At 46.1% G+C, this 25,603-nt stretch overlaps 2 protein-coding genes across 10 annotated transcripts in view; both read right to left on the reverse strand.

The window, feature by feature from the left end:
• LOC143835311 (complement factor H-related protein 5-like) overlaps positions 1–15,459 on the reverse strand; it is a 74,164-nt gene extending 58,705 nt beyond the window's left edge. For 4 of the 5 annotated variants that reach the window (XM_077332717.1, XM_077332716.1, XM_077332715.1 and 1 more), the window contains exons 1-6: positions 15,239–15,459; positions 12,921–13,091; positions 10,774–10,962; positions 10,251–10,433; positions 9,425–9,637; positions 5,725–5,895 (exon numbers count right to left, since the gene is read on the reverse strand). In XM_077332717.1, coding sequence (XP_077188832.1) covers positions 5,725–5,895; positions 9,425–9,637; positions 10,251–10,433; positions 10,774–10,962; positions 12,921–13,091; positions 15,239–15,299 — 988 coding nt within the window. In that variant the 5' untranslated portion in view covers positions 15,300–15,459. The remainder of the gene's footprint in view (positions 1–5,724; positions 5,896–9,424; positions 9,638–10,250; positions 10,434–10,773; positions 10,963–12,920; positions 13,092–15,238) is intronic. The other variant, XM_077332718.1, reaches the window with a different exon arrangement.
• A 6,816-nt stretch (positions 15,460–22,275) lies between these two features.
• LOC143835312 (complement factor H-like) overlaps positions 22,276–25,603 on the reverse strand; it is a 28,874-nt gene continuing 25,546 nt past the window's right edge. For all 5 annotated transcript variants that reach the window (XM_077332720.1, XM_077332723.1, XM_077332719.1 and 2 more), the window contains 2 exons: positions 24,415–24,597; positions 22,276–23,738 (listed from right to left, as the gene is read on the reverse strand). In XM_077332720.1, coding sequence (XP_077188835.1) covers positions 23,728–23,738; positions 24,415–24,597 — 194 coding nt within the window. In that variant the 3' untranslated portion in view covers positions 22,276–23,727. The remainder of the gene's footprint in view (positions 23,739–24,414; positions 24,598–25,603) is intronic.

Consider the following 25,603-nt stretch of genomic DNA (forward strand, 5'->3'; position numbering starts at 1 on the left):
GCAAGTTATGATGAAAACAGGAATAGACTGCTAGTTTTCAAATATTTAAATAGTTCTCATTTGGCCTTTCAGTATTGACATCATTTAAAAACCAGAGAAAATAGACCTAACTTTTAAATATAACTAAACCAAATTAAAAGATTAACACCATCTTTAACCGCTCCTATTAAATAAAAGGGTAAGGCCACCTGGGGAGGAGTTAGAGCAGGCCCTGTCCAGGATAAAAACTCAGAGGACCCAATCAGGAGCCCCAAAGTGGCTCCTGATTGGGCCCTCCGAGTGTCCATCCAGGGCCAAGCAGCCAATGGGGAGGCGCGCAAAGCGCCTTCCTATTGGCCCCTCACCAGGACAGACCAAAATTCCATTCACCCATCCCTGTCTGGCTGCCAATCTGCTCCTGACCACCGCAGGGAGAGGAGGTCAGTAGGGCTGCCAAGGGGGATGGGAACAGAGGCTTGGACAGACTGCGCCAGCCCTTTTCGCCCCAAGACTGTCCTAACTGTCATGTCCAACTGCAAATTGCCTCAGAACCCTGACAGAGCTGGCAGGAGGCTGCAGAGTGCTCCCCTCCCCGCCCCTTCAGGCCTGCTGCAAAGGAGCCTCTGACAGCTCCTGACTGAGGGGAGGGAGGCCTTTCCAAGAGCAGCGCAGGGGAGCCTGAGGGCCTTCCTTTTGAGGGGGGGGGAACTTTCCCCTTCTGCCAAACAGTTGCCTGACACAGAAAAGCCCCTTCTCACTTAAAATACTGCTCTGCCCAGAGGTTAGACACAGCCAAGCCATGTGTCTTTCTTCTTTACAACTCTCTGCAGATTTGAGGCCACTGCACAGTGTTATTCTGAAGAGCAGACTGGCTCTTTTGTCTCCTGTTTCATCTATACAACAACCCTGTGCAGTAGGCCTCAAGTCTTTCAATTCAACAACAACCTGTATGGGAAGCCTTAAATGTTTCTTCTCTACCACAACCCTGTCCAAAGTAGCCCTTTCTGCCTGGGGAGCTGATCTTTATACTCTGCAGGTGAGCTGTAATTCCAGGAGCTCTCCAGGCCACACCTGTAGGTTGGCTACCCCTGGATTGGAAATATTCCTGGAGGTTTGGAGGTGGGACTTCAAAATCATACAATGCCTCAGAGTCCAGCCTTCAAATGAGCCATTTTTGCCTGCAGTTGGTAGGGAGTGGTGCAGGAGTGTCCCTCCTGGCCTATGGGTTATGGCCAGCCCTTACCAGCAACTGTTTGTATTCTGGGGCGCAGACAGGCAGACCAGCATCAGTCCTCTGAGTCTGGAAAGTGCAGGAAGATCTAAATAAATATTTACAGCCTGAAACTGTAAATAGAGAATGAGTAAATGTCTGGAGACACATAATAACTGAAATGACTTATTGGCCTGGCAAATAACCTTGGCCTGGCAAATAACAAAACAGTATAAAAAACCTTACTAAGGTCAAGACTGCTGTGCACAGAGAGTCTTCCTCTTAGGGTTGCCAGCTTCCCTGTGAGGCTCGCTACCCCGCCTCCCTCATGGGGAGTCTGCTATGGGGAGAGAAAGGGAAGACAATTGGAAAATGCTTTGAGACACCTGAGGCCTGCTGGGTCACTGTGGCCCATTCCCAGTTCTCTCAGATCTCTCACAACCCCACATACCTCACAGGTTGACTATTGTGGAGAGACGAATGGAAAAGGTGTTTGTAAACCGCTTTGAGACTCCTTTGGGTAGTAAGCAATAGGGTACAAAAATCCGTTCTTCTAAGGAGCAACCATGAAAGAAGCATGTGGGCACATAACATTTTACCAACAGTGAAAACATGGGAGACAGAAGGAACAGGGTGGACACCTGTGTACTGTGACTACCCCATGTGTATTAGGGCAGAGGGGCATTTCGGTGAATTCACACAAGAAGGGAACTGATGCATAACTGGGAGGAATTGGTTGCCATGTAATCTTCCTCTAAGAAGAGTCTCCAGTCTGATTTTCCCTTCACATATCTGAGGACATGGCTCTGGAAAGCTCATCTGTAAACACTATGCCAAAATTCCCAAAGGTCAGTCCTCTCCCACACTCAAAGAACATTCCACACCACAGGTTCTTGACACCCATATCTCAACACCCATACCCTCATTTGCCACCATGCCACGACAACCTCCCACACAACACAAACATTCAACCCCATGCCCTTACAGACTGGACAACTCCTCCCCTTCCTCTTCCCACTGCCAAGCTCTAGCGCCCATTGTATTTTTGGATACAACGAGCTTTGCCCCTAGTTGAGAAATAATTGGAAAAGGAATCTAATCCTCAATATGATTCTCCCCAATCAAGTGATGGGTCAGGCTCAAACCCCTTCCATTTCTTTTAAACCTCAGAATAGGAGGGGAGAAGGGGCTATCAGGTCTTCCTCCTCCTCCCCAGAGTTGCTCCTGAGATTCCTTTGCTTTTTCTGGGTTGCTGTTCAAAAACAGAGCATGCTCCAAATGTTCCTCCTCACCCTGTAGTTTCTGGAATATAAAGAGGTCAGTATGGGTTTCCCTGACTCCATTCTCTCCCATTTCAGTCTTGGCAGCCAAAAGGCCTTTCACAGCCTTCCTCCCTCACCCAAACCTGTGGAAGGGTGGGGAGCTGACCCTCGGAGGCTCTATGTCCTCCAAACAACTGCTGTGGGCCACTGTTTGGATGCTGGGAAGTGTCCCCAGAGGCTTGCCAGTTACTGGCCCCAGGTGTAGCCACCATTGGCACTGGCCTGGTCTTGTGTTTATTGCCCTCTTATCCCTTTGGCATGTGAGAGCCTGGGGTGTCCTGGTAAGAAGCAGCAGTATTTTAAAAGCAGTGGCATTTTTTAATAAAAAAGAGAGCCAGTTTGGTGTAGTTGTTAGGGGTACGGACTTCAAATCTGACATGCCGGGTTCAATTCTGCACTCCCCACATGCAGCCAGGTGGGCTCGCCATAGCACTGATAAAGCTGTTCTGACTGAGCAGTGATATCATGGCTCTCTCAGCCTCACCCACCTCACAGGGTGCCTGTTGTGGGGAGAGGAAAGGGAAGGTGACTGTAAGCCGCTTTGAGCCTCCTTCGGGTAGAGAAAAGCGCTATATAAGAACCAAATCTTCTTTTTCTTCTTCAATTAAGAGTGAAAATTAGCAACTTGCCACTGCAATGAATCACAGTTCACTTTTTAACTGATTACAAGTTTAAATGTTGGATTATATCTAACTAGTAAATAAGCCTGCTGCAGGCTTAATGCAGCGGGCGCTAGCGAGGCTGGGGAGTCTGGCGGGGCGCGGCCGGGCAGGGGCGGCTCGGGCTGGGCCCGCGAGTCCGGCGGTGTGGCTTACCTTGGCGCTGGCGACCCCCGAACAGGCTATGGGAGTCGGCAGCGAAGCGATCAATGGCGGGGCCAGGCGGGTCGGTGGAACCATGTTCGGAGGTTGTGAGGCCGGGCAGGCTGTAGGCGTGCAGGGCAGAGGGCGGCAGCGCAGCGGCGGGCACGCGCGCAACCGGGTGCAGGCGCGGCAGGTGGCAGCACGTGTCGGTGGAAGTCATGTTGGGCATGTGTAGGCGTCTCGGAGGCGGCAGCGGCGCGGCGGCTGACCATTGGAGGGCGCTAGGTACGTACAATCGACTTGAAGCCTCGGGAACTGTCGTGGGAGCTCTCCTACTTCCCTCCGGTGTGGACGGGATGTCTCGGGAATGCCGGGGGCTCCCCGCCCCAGAGCGCTTTGCGCCTCTCGCGGCATCAGGCCTCTGGCCAGGGAGCCCCCGGCAGCTGCTCTCTTGTGGGGCAGGCGGCGGCTTGCTGGGGCAGGCGTTCTCTCGGGCAGGGCTGGGGCAGGCGCTCGGGGGAGCTGGGGCAGGCGCTCTCTCGGGCAGGGCTCTCTGGGGCAGGTGGCGGCTCTCCCAGGCAGCTGCGCAACTGCGAGCCGCGCTTTTGGCTCTCTTTTGGGGCAGGCGCTCGGGGAAGCTGGGGCAGGCGCTCTCTGGGGCAGGCGGCGGCTCTCCCGGGCAGCTGCGCAACTGCGAGCCGCGCTTTTTGCTCTCTTTTGGCTCTCTTTTAGGGCAGGCGGCGGCTTTCTCGGGAAGGGAGCCCCGGGCAGCCGCGCAACTGCGAGCCGTGCTTTTGGCTCTCTTTTGGCTCTCTTTCGGGGCAGGTGGCGGCTCTCTCCGGCAAGGAGCCCTGGGCAGCCGCAGAACTGTGAGCCGTGCTTTTGGCTCTCTTTCGGGGCAGGCGGCGGCTCTCTCGGGTAAGGAGCCCCGGGCAGCCGCACAACTGCGAGCCGTGCTTTTGGCTCTCTTTCGGGGCAGGCGGCGGCTCTCTCGGGCAAGGAGCCCCGGGCAGCCGCACAACTGCGAGCCGTGCTTTTGGCTCTCTTTTGGCTCTCTTTCGGGGCAGGCGGCGGCTCTCTCGGGCAAGGAGCCCCGGGCAGCCGCAGAACTGCGAGCCGTGCTTTTGGCTCTCTTTTGGCTCTCTTTCGGGGCAGGCGGCGGCTCTCTCGGGCAAGGCGCCCCGGGCAGCCGCGCAATTCATTCCCGGCCCCAGGGAAGCACGCCTGGCCTCGACTAGGGCCAGGGCCTTTTCGGTCCTGGCCCCTACCTGGTGGAATGAGCTCCCGGGAGAACTGCGGGCCCTGCGAGATCTTCCATCATTCCGCAGGGCCTGCAAGACAGAGCTCTTCCGCCAGGTTTACGGTTGAGGACGAAGCTAACATCTATGCCCCCCCCGGGGACCCGGGACCTGGGATTGAGATTGGGGATTAGTACCATCAGTATCCCCTCTCCACTTGCTTGTAGTAGGAGGGGGAGGTTGATTAGCCTATCTTCCCAGGTTAGCTTGCTAACCGATAATGTTATATTGTAATTGTTGCTGAGGGTTTTTAATGGATTTTATTGGGGGTTTTAAAATGTTGTAACCCGCCACGAGCCGTAAGGGAGTGGTGGGCAATAAATCGAAAGACAATAACAATAACAATAACAATAACAATAACAATAACAATAACAATAACAATAACAATAACAATAACAATAACAATAACAATAACAATAACAATAACAATAACAATAACAATAACAATAACAATAACAATAACAATAACAATAACAACTGCGAGCCGTGCTTTTGGCTCTCTTTTGGCTCAGGCAGCGGCTCTCTCGGGCAAGGAGCCCCGGGCAGCCGCACAACTGCGAGCCGCGCTTTTGGCTCTCTTTCGGGGCAGGTGGCGGCGGCTCTCTCAGGCAGGGAGCCCTGGGCAGGCGCGCAACTGCGAGCCGCGCTTTTGGCTCTCTTTCAGGGCAGGCAGCGGCTCTCTCGGGCAAGGAGCCCCGGGCAGCCGCGCAACTGCGAGCCGCGCTTTTGGCTCTCTTTCGGGGCAGGCGGCGGCGGCTCTCTCGGGCAGGGAGCCCTGGGCAGCCGCGCTCCGTGCGACTGCTGAGGGCTCCCTTGGGTGGCGGCCTGACGCAGCGCATCAGGCTGGGAGCAACTGCGAGCCACGCTGCGCGTGGTTCGCAGTTGCTTCGGCTGGGAATCAGAGGGACCGATCGGCAGGCACTTTGCGCCTGCCGATTTGTCCCTCCGATTGTCTGTCATGAGGAATGGTCCAATCCGGACTCTTCCTCATCCCGGACACATCCCGCCCCAGAACGCCTTACTCTTTTATTTAGTCCGTTGCGCCCGCGGCGCCATGGGCGGTGTTCAGATAGTCCACATGGTACATCCCTAGAAAGTGGAACTGTACTGACCTGTACACTCAAGCCTTGTATTCCATCCATTCCCACTGCAGATTGCAACCGATCTGTCAACAGGCTCATAACCTTCGTGACACTCAAACTGCAACTCATCACCGTCTTTATAAACATCCTTCGGTGAAGTTACATAACCATCTACAATATTTCCTGGGTTGCAGGTTATTTCTATTGAAAATATGTAAACAGAATGGGAGTGGCAGAATATAAATAAGTAAACAAACAAATCGAATGCCTGTTGCTAATGATAGCCTGCACCAATCAGAGATACTTCTGATCAGCTAGGAAGGTACTCGTCTCAATGTTGCGATAGTCCTGAAGCTTGTTATTTGAAGTTTCAGAATTTGAACCCTCATTGATTCATTGACCTACATATGTTACTTTTGGTTTGTTACAGGGAGTGATGGGACACCACAGCGTTAGTGCGTACAGCCATGTATTGTTTGGCTCCCTTCCTTGATCTATGTCTCTTGAGATCACTTGACTTATGTGCTTCTGTGACAACAGCTGGCCACATTCCACGTTGGTTGTCATCCACTCTGTCTCAACTTTAGCCTTTTTTCAGAAGCTGCTTTGAGCTATGAGAAAAGCGATGGAATAAATGTTTTAATTAATAATAAATAAATAAAATATAGGATTTCAACCATGGTCTACTTTGTTGTGTTTAGTGTGTTCCTTAAAGCCATAGACAAATTGTGAAGATAGTGATCAAAATAGGAATGATATGGAGATGATTTAAGAATGGCCTACAGCATCAGGGTAAAAATTAATGGGATAATATATGAAGTTCTGAATTCCTATACAGCATCAGATATTACATTTTGCTCTAATCATTTCTCTCAAGAGTGCTCATATGTCAGAGAATTATTTTTTTCAAAGAAACAAGGAAATTTGAGGGGCCAGCTGGTAATAGAATTCTCTTCTTTCTGAATTATCAGCATTGGCCTGGCACCTAAAAGAGAGTAATATAGGCACAAAATGAAGAAGAGATTTGTATACCTTGATTTCCTTTAGCTTAAGAAGTCTGTAACCAGCTAATAATTGCCTTCCCTTCCTCTTCCCTTAGCAGACCCCTTGTGAGGTAGATGGGGCTGAGAGAGTTCTGAGAGAACTGTGACTGGCCCAAGGCCAGCCAGCAAGCTTCATGTGGAGGAGTGGGGAATCAAAACTAGTTTTGCAGATGAGAGTCCACCATTCTTCACCACTATGCCAGGCTGGTTCAAATGGATGGGGATTTCATAGGTCACTACTGAAAAAGCCCTGTTTCAGGGTGTTGCCCATGTGACCTCTGAAAGGGCACATTGTGCAGGATTTGTGAGGCATATCTTACCTGGTGGGCTGGGCAATATGAGAGGAAGTACCATGACCCAAGTCATTTAGAACTTGAAAGAAAAGAACAAGCAATGTGAATGGTGCCTGTAAACAAATGGACAGCCAATGCAAATAACAGAATAATAGAATCATCGAGTTGAAAGCTTCCTCCAGAAGCATCTAGTCCAACCCCCTGCACAATGCAGGAACTCAAAACTACCTGCCAACCCACAGTGATCCCAATCCCATGCCCAAGTGATCTCCCCACCAAAAATCTCCAGAATCCAGCCTGGCCTGAAGGGAATTCACCTACCATCCCACAGTGGCCATCAGCCATTCCCTGGGTATTCAAGGAAAGGCCACAAGACACAAACACTGGCACATCCCTTCCTTCCCACTCGCTCACAATCTACCTAACTTCACAGAGTCAGATGACTATCTAGCCTCTGCTTAAAAACTTCTAAAGAAGGAGAACCCATGACCTCCCAAGGAAGCTTGTTACACTGAGAAACTGCTCTAACTGTCAGGCACTTCATCCAGATATTTAGCCCAAAATTCTTTTGAATTAATTTCAACCCATTGGTTCGGGTCCACCCTTCTGGGGCAAGAGAGAACAACTCTACTCTATCTTCTTTATGACAGCTGTTCAAGTATTTGAAGATGGTTATCATATAATCTCTTCGTCATCTTCTCTCCAGGCTAAACAGTTCAAGATCCCTCAACCTTTTCTCATATGACTCAGTCTCCAAACCCCTCACCATCTTCATAGCCCTCCTCTGGATATGCTCCAGTTTCTCTGTATCTTTCTTCAGTTGTGGTACCCAAAGCTGAACATGGTATACCAAGATACTAAGAGAAAACCTGTTAGAAGACAGACCCAAAAGAGAAAACAACAGAACACCACTAGTGGTTACATATAGCTCTCAGCTCAAGACAGTACAACGCATCATCAGTGACTGACAACCTCTACTGGATAATGACAGTTCTCTTTCCCAAGCACTGGGGGGGGGGTAAACCTTTTCTTTCACACACAAAGCCCCCCAATCTCAACCCCTCACCCAAAACAATACAGCATCTAATGTGAACATGGACACTGGTTCTAGAGCTTGCAACAAACACAGATGCCAAATCTGCTGCCATATACACTCCAGTGCCACAATTACTGGACCTAACAACATAACCTACACCATCAAAGGCTTATTCACTTGCTCATCTTCTAACATTGTATATGCCATAAAATGCCAACAGCCCCTCTGTTCTCTACATACGGCAAACTGGTCAAACCCTCCGCCAAAGGATTAATGGACACAGGTCTGACATAAACACAGAACTGAAAAACCTGTAGGGGAACACTTCAACCTTCCAGGACATTCCATAAGGGACCTGAAAGTAGCTGTTTTATTGCAAAGAAACTTCAAGAACAGGTTAGAAAGGGAGATTGCAATAATGCAAGTTATTACAACATTTAAAACAATTACATACCCTGGACTCAACAAGGACCTAGTTTTTTTTTATCTCACTATGCATGCTAACTTTGTTTAACTTGTATATCCACATTCCTCACAATCTTCTTTTTAATTTATTTTATTTGGGGCAATGTGACTGTAAGGTGATGTTAGTAATATGTAATGTAACGTAATTTTGAATTTAACTCTGGTCTCAGGACAAGGTAGTTGCCAGCACAGCTTGTTATTTGCAGGTATGCTTCCATGCTTGGGTGGAGACAGATGGGGCCAGTAACAACTGGGAAAATGTTTGCCATTCATTACAAACATGGACAGTTTTATTTCTCCAATGTTTTTGTGAACTGCAGCTGAACTCAAGGGGACTGGTTGGGTGTTTTGGCAAAGAATTATCATATGGCTGAATTTTGATGTTGTGACAAAGTTTACTAATTTAACAGAATTAACTTTAGCTTTATATTCTCAGTGTTAGTCTGAAGAAGAGTGCATGCACTCAAAAGCTCACACGAATAAATCTTTGTTGGTCTTAAAGGTCCAATTGGACTCTATTTTTGTCACAGTATACCAAGAGAGGTCTTACCAGAGTGGAATAAAGTGGTAACATTACCTCTGGACACTATAAAGGGGAAAAAATCCTGCCCAAAATAGGGGGGAGGGAAGGAAAGGAGAAAAATCCACTATCGAAACACCACCCTCGGCTTATATGTGAGTCAATAAGTTTTTCCAGCATTTTGTGGTGTAATTAGGTGCCTCGGCTTATATGCGGGTCGGCTTATATGCGAGTATATACAGTAATCAGAGCATTTATCACCAAGTTCTGAGAGGTTCCACCAGAATGCGTACATTTCCCTAATTGCTGGAATAGGAACTACCTAGAATAGGTGAGGCAGGCAAACATTTACTTCACTCCCATCTTAAGTTACCTTTACATTCAGGATATACAATGGGCTCTCCTCGGCACTGGAACTCAAAAACAGACGGGGAACGATTTGTTGCAAGGCCGTGTCCAGGTTTACAACTAAATTCAATAGAGTCACCATGTCGAATGTACCGAGTTTGAACCTCATCTTCATTTGACCTTTGTTTCACATTTAAGTTCCGCCTTTCTATTTCAGCCATTGAAATAATACAGGGCTCTGTGATGTTAAAAGAATGAAAATGGCTTGTTAGCGAAGATAGTCTTGTGTGGATTCATCAGAAAGCCTTCCTGCGGGACTGAAATAATGCCAAAAACTAAAGTAGGCAGTTTACTTTCCGGACCCCACCTCTCACAAGCACACAGAAATTTGGTGCTTCTATTTGTTAACACCTCTGAAAAAATAACAGTCACACGACTCAGGGTCAAACTTGATGTTCCGTTTTTAATGAGTTCTAATGGGGACCCCACCACAAGTGTCATTCTCTTTGGCAGCTGCTGGGAATTAATTCCCCAAGAGGCCTGATTCAGATGAGGACCATGGTGTGCAGAGGAAGGTTAAACCTCCTGCCCTTCCCCCACATGCTCCTGATCTGAATCAGCAACCCCAGCTACTATCTGAGAAAAGGGAATAAGGTAATGTGTAAACTGAAGACTTCCTCCACTCTTTGCCCCAGTATCATAACAGGAAGAACCATGATGTGACACTTCCCCAAATGCATAAAAGCACCAGTAGCTGTAACATTATTGAACCGTCCCAACCACAAGCCAGAAGAGCAACAGAAATTTTGAAGAACTCTTTCAAATCAAACAACTATTATCGCTCTTCTTACCTAAGCAGGCAGGCACCTCTGTCCAGTTTCCATTGTCACAAAAAGATCTGCTCTCTCCTTCAATTGCATAGAAGCGCTGGCATTTGAATTGTACTGAAGAGCCAGAAGTATATTGGTTCTGAGATAAAGTTGTAATGTCCCCATTCTCAATAGTTGGTGGGCGGCTACAGTTCTTCCCACTCTCTAATAAGCAACAAGAATGATTTTAGACTTGTCATTTCAGAATCGGATGGAGAAAGCTCCATTTGGATGCTGCCCACAGAAATGTGAAAGAAAATTACGTGTAGTGGCCAAGGGTCCGAGTTGAGCACGGACAGCTAAACACTTTCATCAAATGAATTTGACCACTTAGAACTGTTCGCATCCATCTGTTGCTGCATTCCGACCCTGCAAATTCAGAAACTTACAACCCATTTTACTATCTACTCATTGTATTTTCATTAAAGGTGGGAAACAGTAAGGTGCGCCCTCGAGGCTGTTAAACAATCCAACAGGAATTTTTCATCTCTAACACCATATTTACCAGAGATGCAGGAAGGCAAATCCATGTGCCCGTTAATACATTTCCTGATGGAAGGAGCTGAGAGGACATAGCCTTCCCCACACAGGAATTCCAGTGTCTGGTTGTTTTGCACAGCGCGTGAATGCCTCTGGCCACCAGACAAAAATAGATTTTTGGCTTGCAGCTTCTGCTTTGTTATAGTACATGGTGCTGAAAGAAAAAAAAGAGGGGGGAACTCAGATGAGGGTTTCTACCTTGGCACTTGGCAGATTCTGGGCAGCCCAGTTATTCAACGCACTGGTCACAAGGAAAACATAATATGGCATTATAAGTCTTCTTTCAGTCACACAGTAATCAAGCTTATTTAGAAACATCATGTTCATTTTCTTTAATATTAAATCTGGAGTTTAAAAACAAGTCACTAGTAGGGAACAACCAATGACAGAGACGCCAGCATGGTGTAGTAGTTAACAGCAGTGGTCAAATATACCATGTCAGTGTTGTGATTCATGTGCAATGTAATAATCATCATCATTAAGGTTTTATTTAATGGGAGAAATGCATTAAGAAGAAGAAAAGTTGGTTTTTATGCCCTGGCTTTTCTCTAACAGAAGGAGTCTAAAAATGGCTTACAATCGCCTTCCCTTCCTCTCCCCACAGCAGACCTCCTGTGAGGTAGGTGAGTCTGAGAGAGCTAATTAGCAGACACAACTCTAATTGGAGTTCATTCTTCCAGGACTGGGACTGCACAGGGACCAGCCTCTGCTGGGAATAAGTAGCTTCTGTTTGTTCTGCAGATAGTCATCTTTGCCCATATGTTGTTGGATTACTGAGTCCATATCTCAAATCAATATCTTAACTTGGATTCATTTGATACTTTTGCCAAAACTGCCTAACAGTCAGCAAATGCAAATATCCACCACCGCTGTTGACTTACTTACTGGGGAGGGAGATGCAAGTGCTCTAGCCCCTCTCCTTGTCTTCATGTGGTTGCTTGGTCATCTGTAGAGTGCAACCATTGCAGAGGAGCTGGCTGCTGATTTTTGATCAGCAATGCCGCTTTCAGAATATTGCTGAGCATGGTAAAAAGTTATGCAGAGCCACTTCCTTGGCACAGCCACAATCTGTACATAACCAGGAACCCATGTGGAATCAGGGGAGAGGATAAGGACATTTGGGCTCACTCTCACTCCCTGCACCACGAGTCAACAATGTGTGTGTGTGTGGGGGGGGGGGAGTCTGTGCCAAGTCTATCACAAGGGACTTTTGTCACAAGGGACTTTTGAAAAACAGCAACAGAATAGAACAATATAAGCCCAGCATCAGTGGTTACAAGTATATATACATGATTACATCTCCCTGTGAACAGGGACTTCTTTATATTTAAAGGTAAAGGTAAAGGTAAAGGTATCCCCTGTGCAAGCACCGAGTCATGTCTGACCCTTGGGGTGACGCCCTCCAGTGTTTTCATGGCAGACTCAATACGGGGTGGTTTGCCAGTGCCTTCCCCAGTCATTGCCGTTTACCCCCCAGCAAGCTGGGTACTCATTTTACCGACCTCGGAAGGATGGAAGGCAGAGTCAACCTTGAGCCAGCTGCTGGGATTGAACTCCCAACCTCATGGGCAGAGCTTTCAGACTGCATGTCTGCTGCCTTACCACTCTGCGCCACAAGAGGCTCTTTATATTTAGAGCCCCTTTATTTGTTTATTACTGTATGGCATGTGTAGTTTAAGTCAGGACATCCAAGGATGGTCTGGCAGCAAGGTGTTACCAGACATGCGCTTACACACAAGTCCTGTGACACCTGTATATTCAGTTTTGGGGCATTTGCTTAGCAAGAGGTGGTAATGTAGCAAAATGGATCATTTGCCCATGTTTACGAGGTGATTACACCCTTGAGAACTCAAGGCAGACCCAAATAGTAGCACCTTAAAGACTCACAAAACTCGTGGCAGGATATGAACTTTTGTGAGTTCTCCTGCTACTGGACTCCTGCTCTTTTTTACTACTAGACAGACTAACATGGCCTACCTATCATGATGATCTCTAGATTGTGAGCCAGTAACCATTTCTCCCAAATATTATGAAGAAACTCCCAGGAGCCATCCCAAACAGCCCCATTCCAACATTAACCTTGTATAAAGCAAATTAACTATCATGACCTACCCATACACCTTGGAGCAGGTGTCCACTCTGGTCCTTTGCATGTTATCCATTCAGACCCCTCCAAGGCATATCCTAGGAAGCACCTGTATTGGACTCTGGCACCATTTTGATGTTCAGCTCTTTCATCACTTACAATCTCTCCAAAATCAATTTCAGGTGGTTCTTTACACCCTAGAATGATATTTAGAAAATGCATAATCAGTTTTGGCTGAGCTCTGTTTTAGGATTATTGTAATCTTTGATTATTCATTTTAAAAATAGTGATATTCTTTCAGGGATTTCAGTGGTATGTTTGGTTACTCATTCATGCAAATGTTTTTTTCCCCTGGTGTTTCTGTTTTATTTTCATTGCCAATTATTTTGTTCGGCACTCGATCCATACCAGTCTGGCTTCCGCCCTGGTCATGGGGTGGAGACTGTGTTGGTCTCCTTGTTGGATGACCTTCGTCGGCAGCTTGACCGAGGTGGCTCTGCTGTGCTAGTTCTTTTAGATCTGTCGGCCGCGTTTGACGTGGTCGATCACGAGCTGCTAGCGAGCCGCCTTGCCGGTACGGGGATAAGGGGTACAGCGTTACGCTGGATACGCTCCTTCCTCCAAAACCGGACACAGAGGGTAGCCGTGGGAGAGGAAGTATCGGGCCCTTACCGGCTCCCTTGTGGGGTCCCACAGGGCTCGGTGCTCTCTCCTACATTATTTAACATCTTTATGCACCCTCTGGCTCAACTGGTACGGAGCTATGGGCTGGGTTGCCACCAGTACGCTGATGACACCCAGCTCTTTCTCCTCATGGATGGCCACCCGGACTCCCCCCCAGATCCATTTGCCAGATGTTTGGAAGCCGTAGCTGGATGGCTCGAGCAGAGTCGCCTGAAACTCAACCCCTCCAAGACGGAGGTTCTGTGGTTGGGCCGTAGGGGGGCAGATCAGGAAGCGCGCTTACCCTTTCTGGCCGGGACGCAACTTAATATCGCATCTCAGGCCAGGAATTTAGGGGTGACCATCGATGCCTCACTAACACTCGAGGCACAGGTTAAACAGGTAGCTAGCCGGGCATTTTTCCATCTTCGCCAGGCTCGGCTACTAGCGCCCTATCTGTCCTCTGAACACCTGGCCACAGTGATCCATGCGACGGTCACCTCTAGACTAGATTTCTGTAACTCGCTCTACACCGGCCTGCCTCTGGGCTTGATCCGGAAACTGCAACTCGTCCAAAATGCGGCTGCTAGAGTCCTCACAGCTACACCATGGAGGGCTCACATCCAGCCAGTTCTGAGGCAGCTGCATTGGTTACCGGTCGCCTTCCGGATCAGGTTCAAGGTTTTGGTTTTGACCTTCAAGGCCATCCGTGGTCTAGGCCCAGCATATATGAGGGACCGTCTTTTGCCCTATATCCCCCGCAGGGCTTTACGCTCTGCGGGGGCTAACCTACTGGTCGTTCCCGGCCCCAAGGAAGCCCGCCTGGCCTCGACTAGGGCCAGGGCCTTTTCGGTCCTGGCCCCAACCTGGTGGAATGAGCTCCCGGAAGAGCTGAGGGCCCTGCGGGAATTACCAGCATTTCGCAGGGCCTGTAAGACGGAGCTCTTCCGCCAGGCTTATAACTGAGGCCGGGCGGAAAGAAGATCAGCCCCCCCCTCACAAACTGGTGGTAGAGAGCGTCACCCCCCACCGTAGATGAGGATGCGGAGAGCAAATGAGTAGGCTACGCCATCGCTGTTACAATTATTGTAAATCATTGGTTTTTATTGTCATTTTATGGTTTTAGGGGACGGGTTTATGTAAGCCGCCTCGAGCCTTCGGGGGGAGGCGGGGTATAAATATAAATATAATAATAATAATAATAATAATAATAAGAGCCCAACTACACATTATGGGTCCAACTCATAGCCACCAACTCTATTTTAGAGGAAAATATAGACACTTTAAAATTTCCATGAGGGCCCAATTGAGCCTGTGGTGTAGAGGTACTGGGTAATTCCCCCCTCCCCATGCCCAGGGGGTCGTTCTGGCTCTTTAAGAGGCACATGCAATGGAACAAGGTTACTCAAAGCTGCTGCAAAACTTACTCAGCCAGGATTGGGCCCTGATTGCAATTTTTAGATGACTAGATTTTTCTCTAATGCAGCATTGGTGGCCACAGGTTGAACCCGTGGCTGACATAACTTATAGTCTGGCTCTAACCTGGCCATTCTTAGATCCCACCACCTAAAGGAAAAAAATCACAATGCTGAAATGTATTCTGTCGCAGCAATTAACTGTAGCTATAACACGTGTGGCAACAAATATTCATTTCCTTGGTCTAATATTTCCTTTAACTTACCCTTTTGGGAATTACAACATGTCCATAGAAGCAATGGCACAATATATTTCAGCCAAATCATCCCAATATTTCAGGCAATTTCCAGATGTTCTGTAATGCAGTCTTCCTTTTCAGCAAGTAACTTTAAAGAGAGGAAAGGCTATAAAGAGCAACACAGTGTAGGGTTTTCTTCCCCTCCTCTAGTGCTAGCCAGCTGTTCACTTCTACATTTGAGACAGAGCTTCTTTGATTGGTGAAAAGTTTGTCAGGAGGAGGAAATAAGGCAGGCACGGATTTCTCAATCCAACTAATGCTGTTACCGTAAAGGTCACTGGACTTTACAATGCTGACAGCAAGACTGTGGAAAATGAAAACAAATTTGCTTCCTTTTCTTCTTTTTCCTTTAGAAAAATGAAAGTCCTTTCAATCAATTGGATTTGAATTATGCCCAAATATCCACCACCACCTTAGCAATGGTGGATGCTGGTGTGACACACACAGTACTGGTTCCCCTCAATATAAATAAAACTGAAGAGCTATGAAACGAGAGGAACTTCTTTTGATAAATTAATTGTATGTGAACAAATACTACCAATTTCGTTTGAGTAGTATGCTCCCTTCCAAGTCTTTCATTTAAATTGTGTTTACATTTTTTTAAAAAAAATTAGATCAACCATCTACTGCCCATGGTCAGAAGCAAACGCTGGCAGGGGCTCATGCGGATTGTAGTCCATGAACATCTGGAGGACCACAGGTTGACTACCCCTGGTCAGAAGGACCTGGCAACCGTAGATTCCAGAGGAGCCAGGGAATTCTTCAGTCCAGCAGTCTTTGCTAGGTCTTCTTTAAATGTGGTTTAGTCTTCACTAGACTGAATAGCAATAACAAAAACAAAACCTTTGAGAGAAAATAAGTTTCCTCAGCCTCAAGAATGAGGTGAGGGAAAAAACAGAACAGCAATGGAGGTCCTTTCTATGTTGTAGCAAAAAGAGAACCGAGAAAGTAGCATCCCTCCCTCTAGTCATGTGATCGTTTTGGTGTGAAACACCAGGGGAAGAGGAGTGCTCCTAGCCTACCAAGAAACCCCAGGAAATCTTCTCCATAGCTGGCCTGAACATACACAGTCCTAGTGTTGACTAAAGTTCTAGTCAAACAGGTTGGATAACTTGATGTCCCCAAAAATCCAATTATAGGAAACACCAAAGGTAAGAAACAAAAAGATCTTTGTTCATCAGCTGAGGAATAGGTTCCCTTCAGGAAAAACAATTATTCAAAATGGCAGTAAGCATGCATAGCATTCTGAACAATACAATCACTTAGTCAATTAGATCAGGGGTGGTCAACCTGTAGACCTCCAGATGTCCATGGACTACAATTCCCATGAGTCTCTGCCAGTGTTTGCTGTCAGGCACTCATGGGAATTGTAGTCCATGAACATCTGGAGGACCACAGGTTGACTACCCCTGAATTAGATGGTAACCTCCAGTTCAATCTCCAAAGTCTGGTCATGTCATGCACAGTTCTGGAGCTGGTGTGGATGGGGGGGGGGGAGTATAGTGCTGGAGGATGTCACTTTTATTATATAAATGATTAAGATGTCTTCTGTTTTGTTACCTGCAGTCAGTTTATTTGGCTTGAAAAAATATGTTAAAATGATGACTCTTTGTTCTTTGGTGAGTTGGAAGCATTCATATTTATGTTAGTTGCATAACCTCTTCTGAATACAATGGCTGTCTATAAGAGTTGCAACTCAGAATGCATGAAGGCAGTGGGAACTCGTTCAGCTGTATTGATAAGCGTTTCTTGAGGCTCAGCAGAAACTCGGATGGTGATTCTGTCATATGATCTTAATTTCTGTTCAGAAAAGATGTGATTTATAAGGCATAAGCACAGCCATTTTGTATGCTTTTGTCACCCCAACACCACTACAGAACTTCTCTGAATTCACAATGATGAATGACTGTTGCAGTTCAATCAATCGGTCAGTTTATTAATGTGGTACTAGACCAGAATAGCTGCAGGTCAAAGTTTATTCTAATATTGTATACTGTCAAAAAATTGTGCAGTGTGAAATAGTTTTTTTGTGCTGTTGATAAGAAAAAGACACACCATGTTCCATGAGGCATACTGGCTAGCACAGCCACTGTTGGTGATGTAGGAAGGAACCAGGTGCTGCTCTCCTGCTCATGGTAAATGGCAGACGGGAACATCTCTGTTTGCCCATCTGACCCCTCCTTTCCCTAGGACCCAGGAATTACTGTCTTAAGAGCCCAGCAGGGATGATGCTACTAAGTAGCTTTGAAGGGTGTTTAGTTCAGCACAAGCATACTTGGATAGATTTCATTTTTCATTCACATACAAAGTGCTACGGCACTAGTCTTCAGAGAAGGAAATATTCAGTAAAAAGATATACAAAGTATTAGCAGCTGAAGTGACAGGTTAAAAGAAAACAGAATTACACCTCCCTCCCTCTCCCACACTTTATCCAAACACCAGTGGGATACATTTAAATTAGGTTTCCTTCATTATCTACAACAAAGACATGAGAATACACTGAAATATACAAAATATGAACCAAAGCACAGAGCCCATGTATGCAAATAGTATAATTCGAACACTGATTTTGATTGGAACCCAGAGGCAAAAAGTAGGCTCAGTGACCACGTTTTTAATTCCAGATTCTTGGGTCAAGTGACGAGTTACCCAGATCATTGTTCTTGTTTCAAATTACATTCTTCTTCAAATTCTATCAGTCATAAAACACTCAAAATACCCAATGGATACAAATATCATGCTACCACCATACAAACACCATTGCAATTAAAAGAGGACATACCCAATCACAACATGAAAATGGCTAATAATTCAGTTTCCTAAAGGATCTGTGACCTATACCAGAATGGCATCTAGATTTTAGGACTTGAAACACTTAATAGACTGTTAGGCACTAGCAATATTGTTCAGACTTGCATTTTTAAAAGGCTGGGTTTTATGTCTTTTTCTCCATTAAAACCTGCCTTTCCAGATGCAGCTCCTAATTGCCCTCTGATTTACCACATTTTGGAAATTCCTAGTTACAGCAATTTCATCTGTCAAGGTGGAATTTAATTTGGGGCTGCCCAATGGGGAAACATACACATTCAGGTTTTTTCCCTGTGCCCTCCATTTGAGTTCTTAGTACACACCCCTTTCCTCATCACCATTCTCCCTCCCGCCCCCTCCCTCCCTTTGTTTCTAAAAATCTGCCTTTAAAAAAAAATAGGGGTGATCACGTTATAATGCCGTTTCTAAGTATATCAAAAGCGGTCTTGCACAGCAGCATTGTAACATGATAATCTAGGGGGTTTTTTTTTAAAGTACATCCAGTACATTTGGGGGGAAAGAGGGAGGTGATCAAAGGCACAAAATGGTGGTATTAAGGGTTACAATAAAAAGAAAGATGCCAACAGGTACCACTTTGTGAAGCATTTAAAGTTCTAACACCTAGATGTCATTCTGGTACAGTTCACGGATCCTTTAGGAAACTGAATAGTTAAGTACTTTAATGTTGTGAATGGGTATGTTCTTGTGAAATTGCAATGGTGTTTTTTCTGGTGGTTACATGTTTTTTGTATTCATTGGGTGTTTTATGATTGATAGAATCTGAAGAAAAATGTAATTTGAAACAAGTACAGTAATCTGGGTAATGTGACATTTGACCTAGGAAACTGGAAAAAGAAGTGATCACTGAGCCTACCTTTGTCTCTGAGATTCAACCAAAATCATGGCTTGAATTATTTTATTTCCATACAAAAGCTGTTTGCACTTCGGTTCATATTTCCTCCTTGGCTACTTCCTCAATCAGTGCTATAGGGACTGCTTTTCTTTCTATTCTGCTGAGAAGGTAAAGAAATAAAGCAGCAATACAAACAAAGGCATTTTCCCCAGCTGTCCAACCCCACTTAATCCTATCCACCTCACCCCCTGTTGGGTTCTATCAACAAATTAAATCCACTTGGTTGGGAAAGAACCTATTACTGGCATAAGTATCCTGGCTAAGGGGGAAAAAACAGTTCTGCAAAAAAAAAAAAAACCTTCCTCCACTACAGCCCTGTTAAACTCACTACCTCACCAACGTCAGGATACAGGGTTCAGCATTATAGGAACTGGTCTCCTTTCTCCAAAGTCAGGGATAAATGGTCACCATTGGGCAGGAATACTCACGTCGCTGCCAACTCCAATGTGGAGTACTTTAGGGTAGCGGTCCCCAACCTTTCTCAGGTCAGGGACCGCCTCTGGAGTGAGGGAAGAGCCGACGGCCCGGGTGCTGCAAAAACGTGCATGCGCAATCGCCACGCATGCGTGTTTTCGCCACTAGGGGCGCTAACGCGCATGCGCAGCAACAGCACGCATGCGCGTTTGCATCACCGCCATGCCAGCAGCTGCACCTGCCTCTTCCCTTCCTTCTTGCTGCCGGCGGGGGAAGGCAGGCGTGGCTGCCGGCGGCCCGGTACCGTGGCCTTTGCGGCCTGCCACCGGACCGCGGACTGGGGGTTGATGACCCCTGCTTAGGGCACAATTATCTCCCCAGTTGTTTTCACTATGTGTCCTCTTGCCCGGCTTGTCCAGAGGTATGGACTTGGGTGTCACCAGTATGCAGATGACAATCAGCTCTACCTGCTAATGAGCAGCTAGCCAGATATTGTACCCGGTTCTTTGGACATGTTTGGAGGCCATGATGGAATGGCTCCAGGAAAGCCACCTGAGGCTTAATCTGCTGCAGAAGGAAATCCTGTGACTGTAAAGGAAGGGACCAGCTGAGGAAGCACACCTCCCCTGCCTGAATGGGAGTACAGCTACAAGCTGCACAGACTGTCAGGAATTTGGGGGTGACCTTCAACATTTTCCTTACTATGGAGGCCCAGGTCACAACAGTAGCTCGACAGGTATTTTTCCACTTTCTCCAAGTGTAGCTACTAGTGGCCTACCTGGACTCAGAACACCCAGACATGCGACAGAAATTTCCAGAGTTGATTACTGTGACACACTCTATGCAGGCTACCCTTGTTCCTGACCTGGTGTTCCAGAATGCGGCAATTTTTGTCCTCCCCATGGAAAGCGCATAAATGACCTGTTCTCCAGCAGCAGATACAATGATTGACAGTTGGGTTCCAGATCAGGTTCAAGGTGTTGGTTTTAACCTTCAAGGCCATGAAACCTGCATATCTCAGGGACCACCTCTTCGAGTATATCCCCTGAAGAGCATTTCGATCGGCTAGTACCAATCTGCTAGCGATGCCTGGCCCCAGAGAAGTGTGCATGGCCTTGACCAGAACAGTCAGTTGAGATCCAGGCCCATTTGGAGCTGTCAAAGTTCCAAAGGGCCTATAAACTGCCCTCTTCCACCAGGCTTATGGCTCAAGACAACAACCTTGCATCTTTTTGCTGGTCCAAGACAGTAAGGAACTCTTTCCAATAGAAAAGTGGTAAAGTAGGTGCAATAGTTTTCTACAAGCAAAACATGACTCCATCAGGCAGCATTGGCTTCTTCTTACTCAGCTCTTCAGCAGAGAGCCCCAGTAGCACCATGCTCAAACATGATAGGTCCCCCTCCCTCGTTCCAGCCTTTCCTGCAGGATCCTTGGACTTTTATTTCCAAATGTATTATATCTGCATATAGCCTTAAGTAATTCCATTTCCTTCCTCAAGGCCTCTATGGTAGGCATCTCATTTTTGTCTTGCATTTGGTGTTGAGTCACTGTCTGATCTCTGCCCCTGACCTTTTATGCATGGTGGCAGCTACCCCATGCTGCTGCCGTGCCGATGCAGCGGGGAACGATGCCCTGCTGTTCCCCATGTACACACGGAGGCGGGGCATGCTGGGCTGCCATGGCTTTACGCCGGGGTCAGGAGGGACAGCCGGGGAGGTTGGGAAGGGCAGGCCCCCTACACTCACTCTGGTGGGGGCAGGGAGTCACCCCTGCCAGCTCCACGGCTCCACGGAGTCTGCAGGGGTGTGCGGTGTCCCTACAGGGACGCCGCAGGTCAGGGCTGGGCGGGCCGAAAGACCCCGCACAGCGCCAGCCCACCTCAGCCCCTGCTGCCTAGGAAGCTGCGGAAGTTCCCACATTTGCTTAACGTGGGCCTTCCATAGCCCTGGGCTGGGACACGTCCGTGCCTGTGCGGGCAGCGGCGAGCATTATCATGGATTTTCCTGCCACCACCAGCGCAGGCATTATGGTCCGTGCACAATGGGCCCCTCTGTGTTTGTGATGGATTTCCCCAGTAATCAGGGTGCTCTCACATATAGAATCAGCAAAGCAGCTACCCAAATGACCTTCATATTAACTGCAGAGCAAGACAGAGGGGTCCATTGAAAGCATGTTAGGTGAGCCCACTTCCTACCCACATTTCAGGAAAGACAACCAAGACATTATAGTAGCAGCCTCAGGCTTCTGTTGTATCAAGCTACAGTCCCCAGATTGGTCAATATTACTTGTGGTCAAGAAGATACCCAAAGAAACACTCATAATTTGCAGGACAGGGTTTTTTTATGTCATGTTACTATGGATGCCTGAATACCCATCAGTTTGGCTGACATTATTCTCGTCAGTCACAAGCAGGGAGCCATTCAGCAAGAAGTTCAGCTGTGCATGAGCATCTTGAACCTATTCATCAGATTACTTTCCATGTATTAAAAAAATCACAGAACAGTGCAAACAGGCAGTATTTCACAAACCGCCAAGAGTCCGACTTTCTGCCTCCCCCCACAATCCTGTCAACACAGCATGCCAGTTGGCAGCCTATCAAGGAAATACAAAATAGTTAATTAATCAGACACTGTTCCCACTGCATTTTGCTTCAAGAAACCTGGTCAGCTGACGCTCCCAACTTCAAAGATTTTATAGTTTATCATTCTCCTGCAACTAGAGTCCATCGCAAAGGTCGTTGTAAAGCTGGGTTGGCATGTTTTGTCAAAGCCAACTCAGGAATCAATAGCCTATTTTTAGGATCTTGTCCCCCGATTGCTATAGCTATTCTGCTGTCGCTCTCTGCGGACTACCATATCATCCTGATTAATCAGACACTGGTTATTAATACTTTTTAAAAGTTTTACTTTTGAAGTTTAAGTCCATGTTATTTAGGTTTATCTAATGCATATCACAGCACCTTGCACAAACAAGGGATGGGCACCAACAACTTCATGAACCAAAATTTGGTACAAACTTGAACCAATTTGAAGCCCCAAAGGCAAGCCATGACCAGGAGAAAGGGAGTCTGAACTGGCTGATTCAGGGAACTTCCTGTTAGGTTAGTTCAGGGTTCAGTTTGGGGACCACACTGAACTAAATAAAAAAATTTAGGTTCATACCCTTCCATGAACTAATAGATAATTGATTTCGCCTACTGCACAGGTACCAAAATACCCTCAAAGCAGAATGAAACAAACTTCACTAAGATTTGGAAAAAAGGTGTTTTTTGTTGGTTTGTGATTCATGGCCAAACCAGAAACCAAATCACAAATGAAATCGAACTGGGAGGCATGTTTTGAGTTGAACCAGTTTGTGACCTCCACAAACTTATTAATCAGGACCATAGTCCCTTTCAGTGGGGCCTGCTGAAAGCAAAAAACAACTGAGCAGTGAGGTGCAGCCTGCTACCTCTCAGCTTCTTTGTGGGTTTTGCAGGGAACAGAAAGCAGGGGATTAAGGGAATCCCTCCTTTCTGCTCTATACACAAACTGCCATGATTGGCTTTAAAAGTTCATGGAAGTTCGTGATGGTGGACCTTTCATGAACTTCAGCTCATGAACCATGAAAAGGGCAAAATTCATGACGAATTTTCAAGTTCATGCCCATCACTAAACCTTACCACAACTGCAAAGCTGTTCAGCAGCTATTAGACTTGAATGACAATGACTTAAGGACATCTGCAGTATAGCTCATGAGTGATCACAACCATTGAACACAAAATATGTTCATAACATCCCTACATGTCTGAATCCAAATTTTAATCTTTTTTGGGGGGGCATGGAACTATCATATAATTCTGATGTGGGTGTGAGCACATAACTCTTTTCCTCCAAATGTGAGCTTTGCTTTTAATCTTTGGAACCCTACTCCCTTATGAACATTTCCTGACCACTATGGCCATCTTTGGGGGCCCTGCTTCAGGTGTCGTGACACCTGCAATTAAGTGAGTTGCGACCCAGATGATGTTGGCATCTTTCTCCAGCAAATGAAGGGTTTTTTGTTTATTTCAGTTAATATTCCCCCAGTGATGCCTTCTCTTCCTGTCTAATGTTCTAATTGTTGCTTTTGTGGATTTGTATATATTTCTGTTCTGGTTTTAATAGTTTTAGTGATGTGCTGTTTTGTTCTTTAGGGACAGTTTGGAAATTTTAAAAAATTTATCCAGCCTTTTTTTTTTTTTAATGGATAGCGGTAAATGTATAATCAATATCATCATGTTCCTTGTCAGGCATATCATCACTTAGATACTGGATCCATTTGTTCATTCATAATTTCCCTTCAAGATGTACCTGAAATGGGAGAAAATAAATATCATATAAGTTAATCTTTACTATAAAGATGTAGCACTGATATAAAGCAAAGCTTGTTTCTGGAAACAGAACAAATACAATCTCTGCAGCTATTCTGAATAGCTCTAGTTCCAATCATTCATTCATTTGTGGGGGGCAAAAACCAAGTCAAGTCTATTGCTACACTGACAACCAGCCTTGACAACCCTTTTGTCCGGCAAATGGCAACAGTTCTCACAGGCACTGCAAATTCTGGCTGTTCGAACATCAAACATTTATAGCAGCCACTGCTTCCTCTGAACCCTTTCGAGGATTACCTTCAGCACAGACAATACTTGCCTACACTTCCCTTAGCAAAGGGACTTCCCGTATCATTTGAAGGTAACACTTAAACCAGGAAATATACTATGGATGTGCCTGATTTGAAGTGGCAAAAAGCCCCTTCTTTATCAGGGGCAGCTGAACAAAGACAGAGGCTGACTAAGCTAATAGCCTGCCAGTCACTCCCTGGTAAGGACGATAGAGAATCAGGCAGGAGGAACCTGGGTTGGTGGTGGCTTCCTTGAGTAGAACCAGGTAGGTTCTTAAATAATAAGATATAATAATAACAATAATAATAATAATAACAACAATAATAATAATATATCTTAGATAATAAGATATAAATGGATCTTACCTGTGAGGACACAACTTGGTATGGGTGACCAGCCATTTTCGGTACAGTTGGTTGTTCTTTCCTGCTTTTTAGTATTATACCCTGCATCACACTCAAATGACATATTGTCACCCTCTATGAATGCATTTTTAGAGGTATAATTCACATGACCTTGTGGCAGACGTCTAGGAGGAATGCACTGTTCTAAAGACAAAATAAGTAAATATTTATGAGTGGAAGAGGGGTTGGGATGATATATTGTTCACAAACTGTAGCCCAGTTTAAGGCTGATTATGAAGAAACGGACAATGTTAAAGATGTTCTATTCCTTGGCTCAATCATCAACCAAAAAGAGGCTTCAACCAAGAAAACAGAAAGACATTGACACTGCAAAGGGTAGCTATGAAGGATTCTAGACAAGATCCTTAAGTGTAACAATGTGATGCTAGTGACCAAGATCAAGATTCATACTATATTATTTCCCTTTGCTGCCCATGGGTATGGAAGTTCAACAATAAAGAAAGCTGGCAAAAATAAAGTTGATTCCTTTGAAATGTGGTATAGAAGGATAATTTTATGGACATTATGGACGTCCAAAGAGACAAATAAGTGGGCTCTAGATAAAATCAAGCCTGAACTCTTCCTGATAATCAAGGTTGGAAAAGTTGAAGCCTGCAGGAAAAGAGGAAGACTCGATGTAGGATGGATCAACTAAATCAAGAAATCCATAGTCCTTGCAAGACATGACCAAGGCTGCTAATTACAGGACATTTTGAATCCCACAATCTATCAAAGATAATCCATGAAGAATCCCCCCCCCTTGCAAAGATGGGGGGGAGAATTCTTCATCCAGCTCCCAGAGGTGCACTGTTAGACAGCTGTTGCTGTCAGTTTTGACTTTGTTTGACTTTGTTGATCACCTTTTAATTGTTAAGGAGATGAAATCCAGGCACCTTCTCCCTGTCTGATCAGTGTCAGTAGAACAAACCGCACCAATCAACTGTTTTGTGGGCATCCTCACAATCAGTAGCAGGTAAACAACCAAATTTTGGGTGTAGGACTGTTGGTATGTTAGACTTTTACTGTCAATGTGCAAGTTCCACTGCCTATTAATTTAAGTATTTTAACATCAATTTTCTCCAGGCCTGAGGACTCAAAAGAAAGTACCCAAACATATAATAAGCCCTCGGTACACACTTAAAGGAGGTGA

Source organism: Paroedura picta, chromosome 4 (genome assembly GCF_049243985.1).
Source record: "Paroedura picta isolate Pp20150507F chromosome 4, Ppicta_v3.0, whole genome shotgun sequence".
Taxonomy (NCBI): Eukaryota; Metazoa; Chordata; class Lepidosauria; order Squamata; family Gekkonidae; genus Paroedura; species Paroedura picta.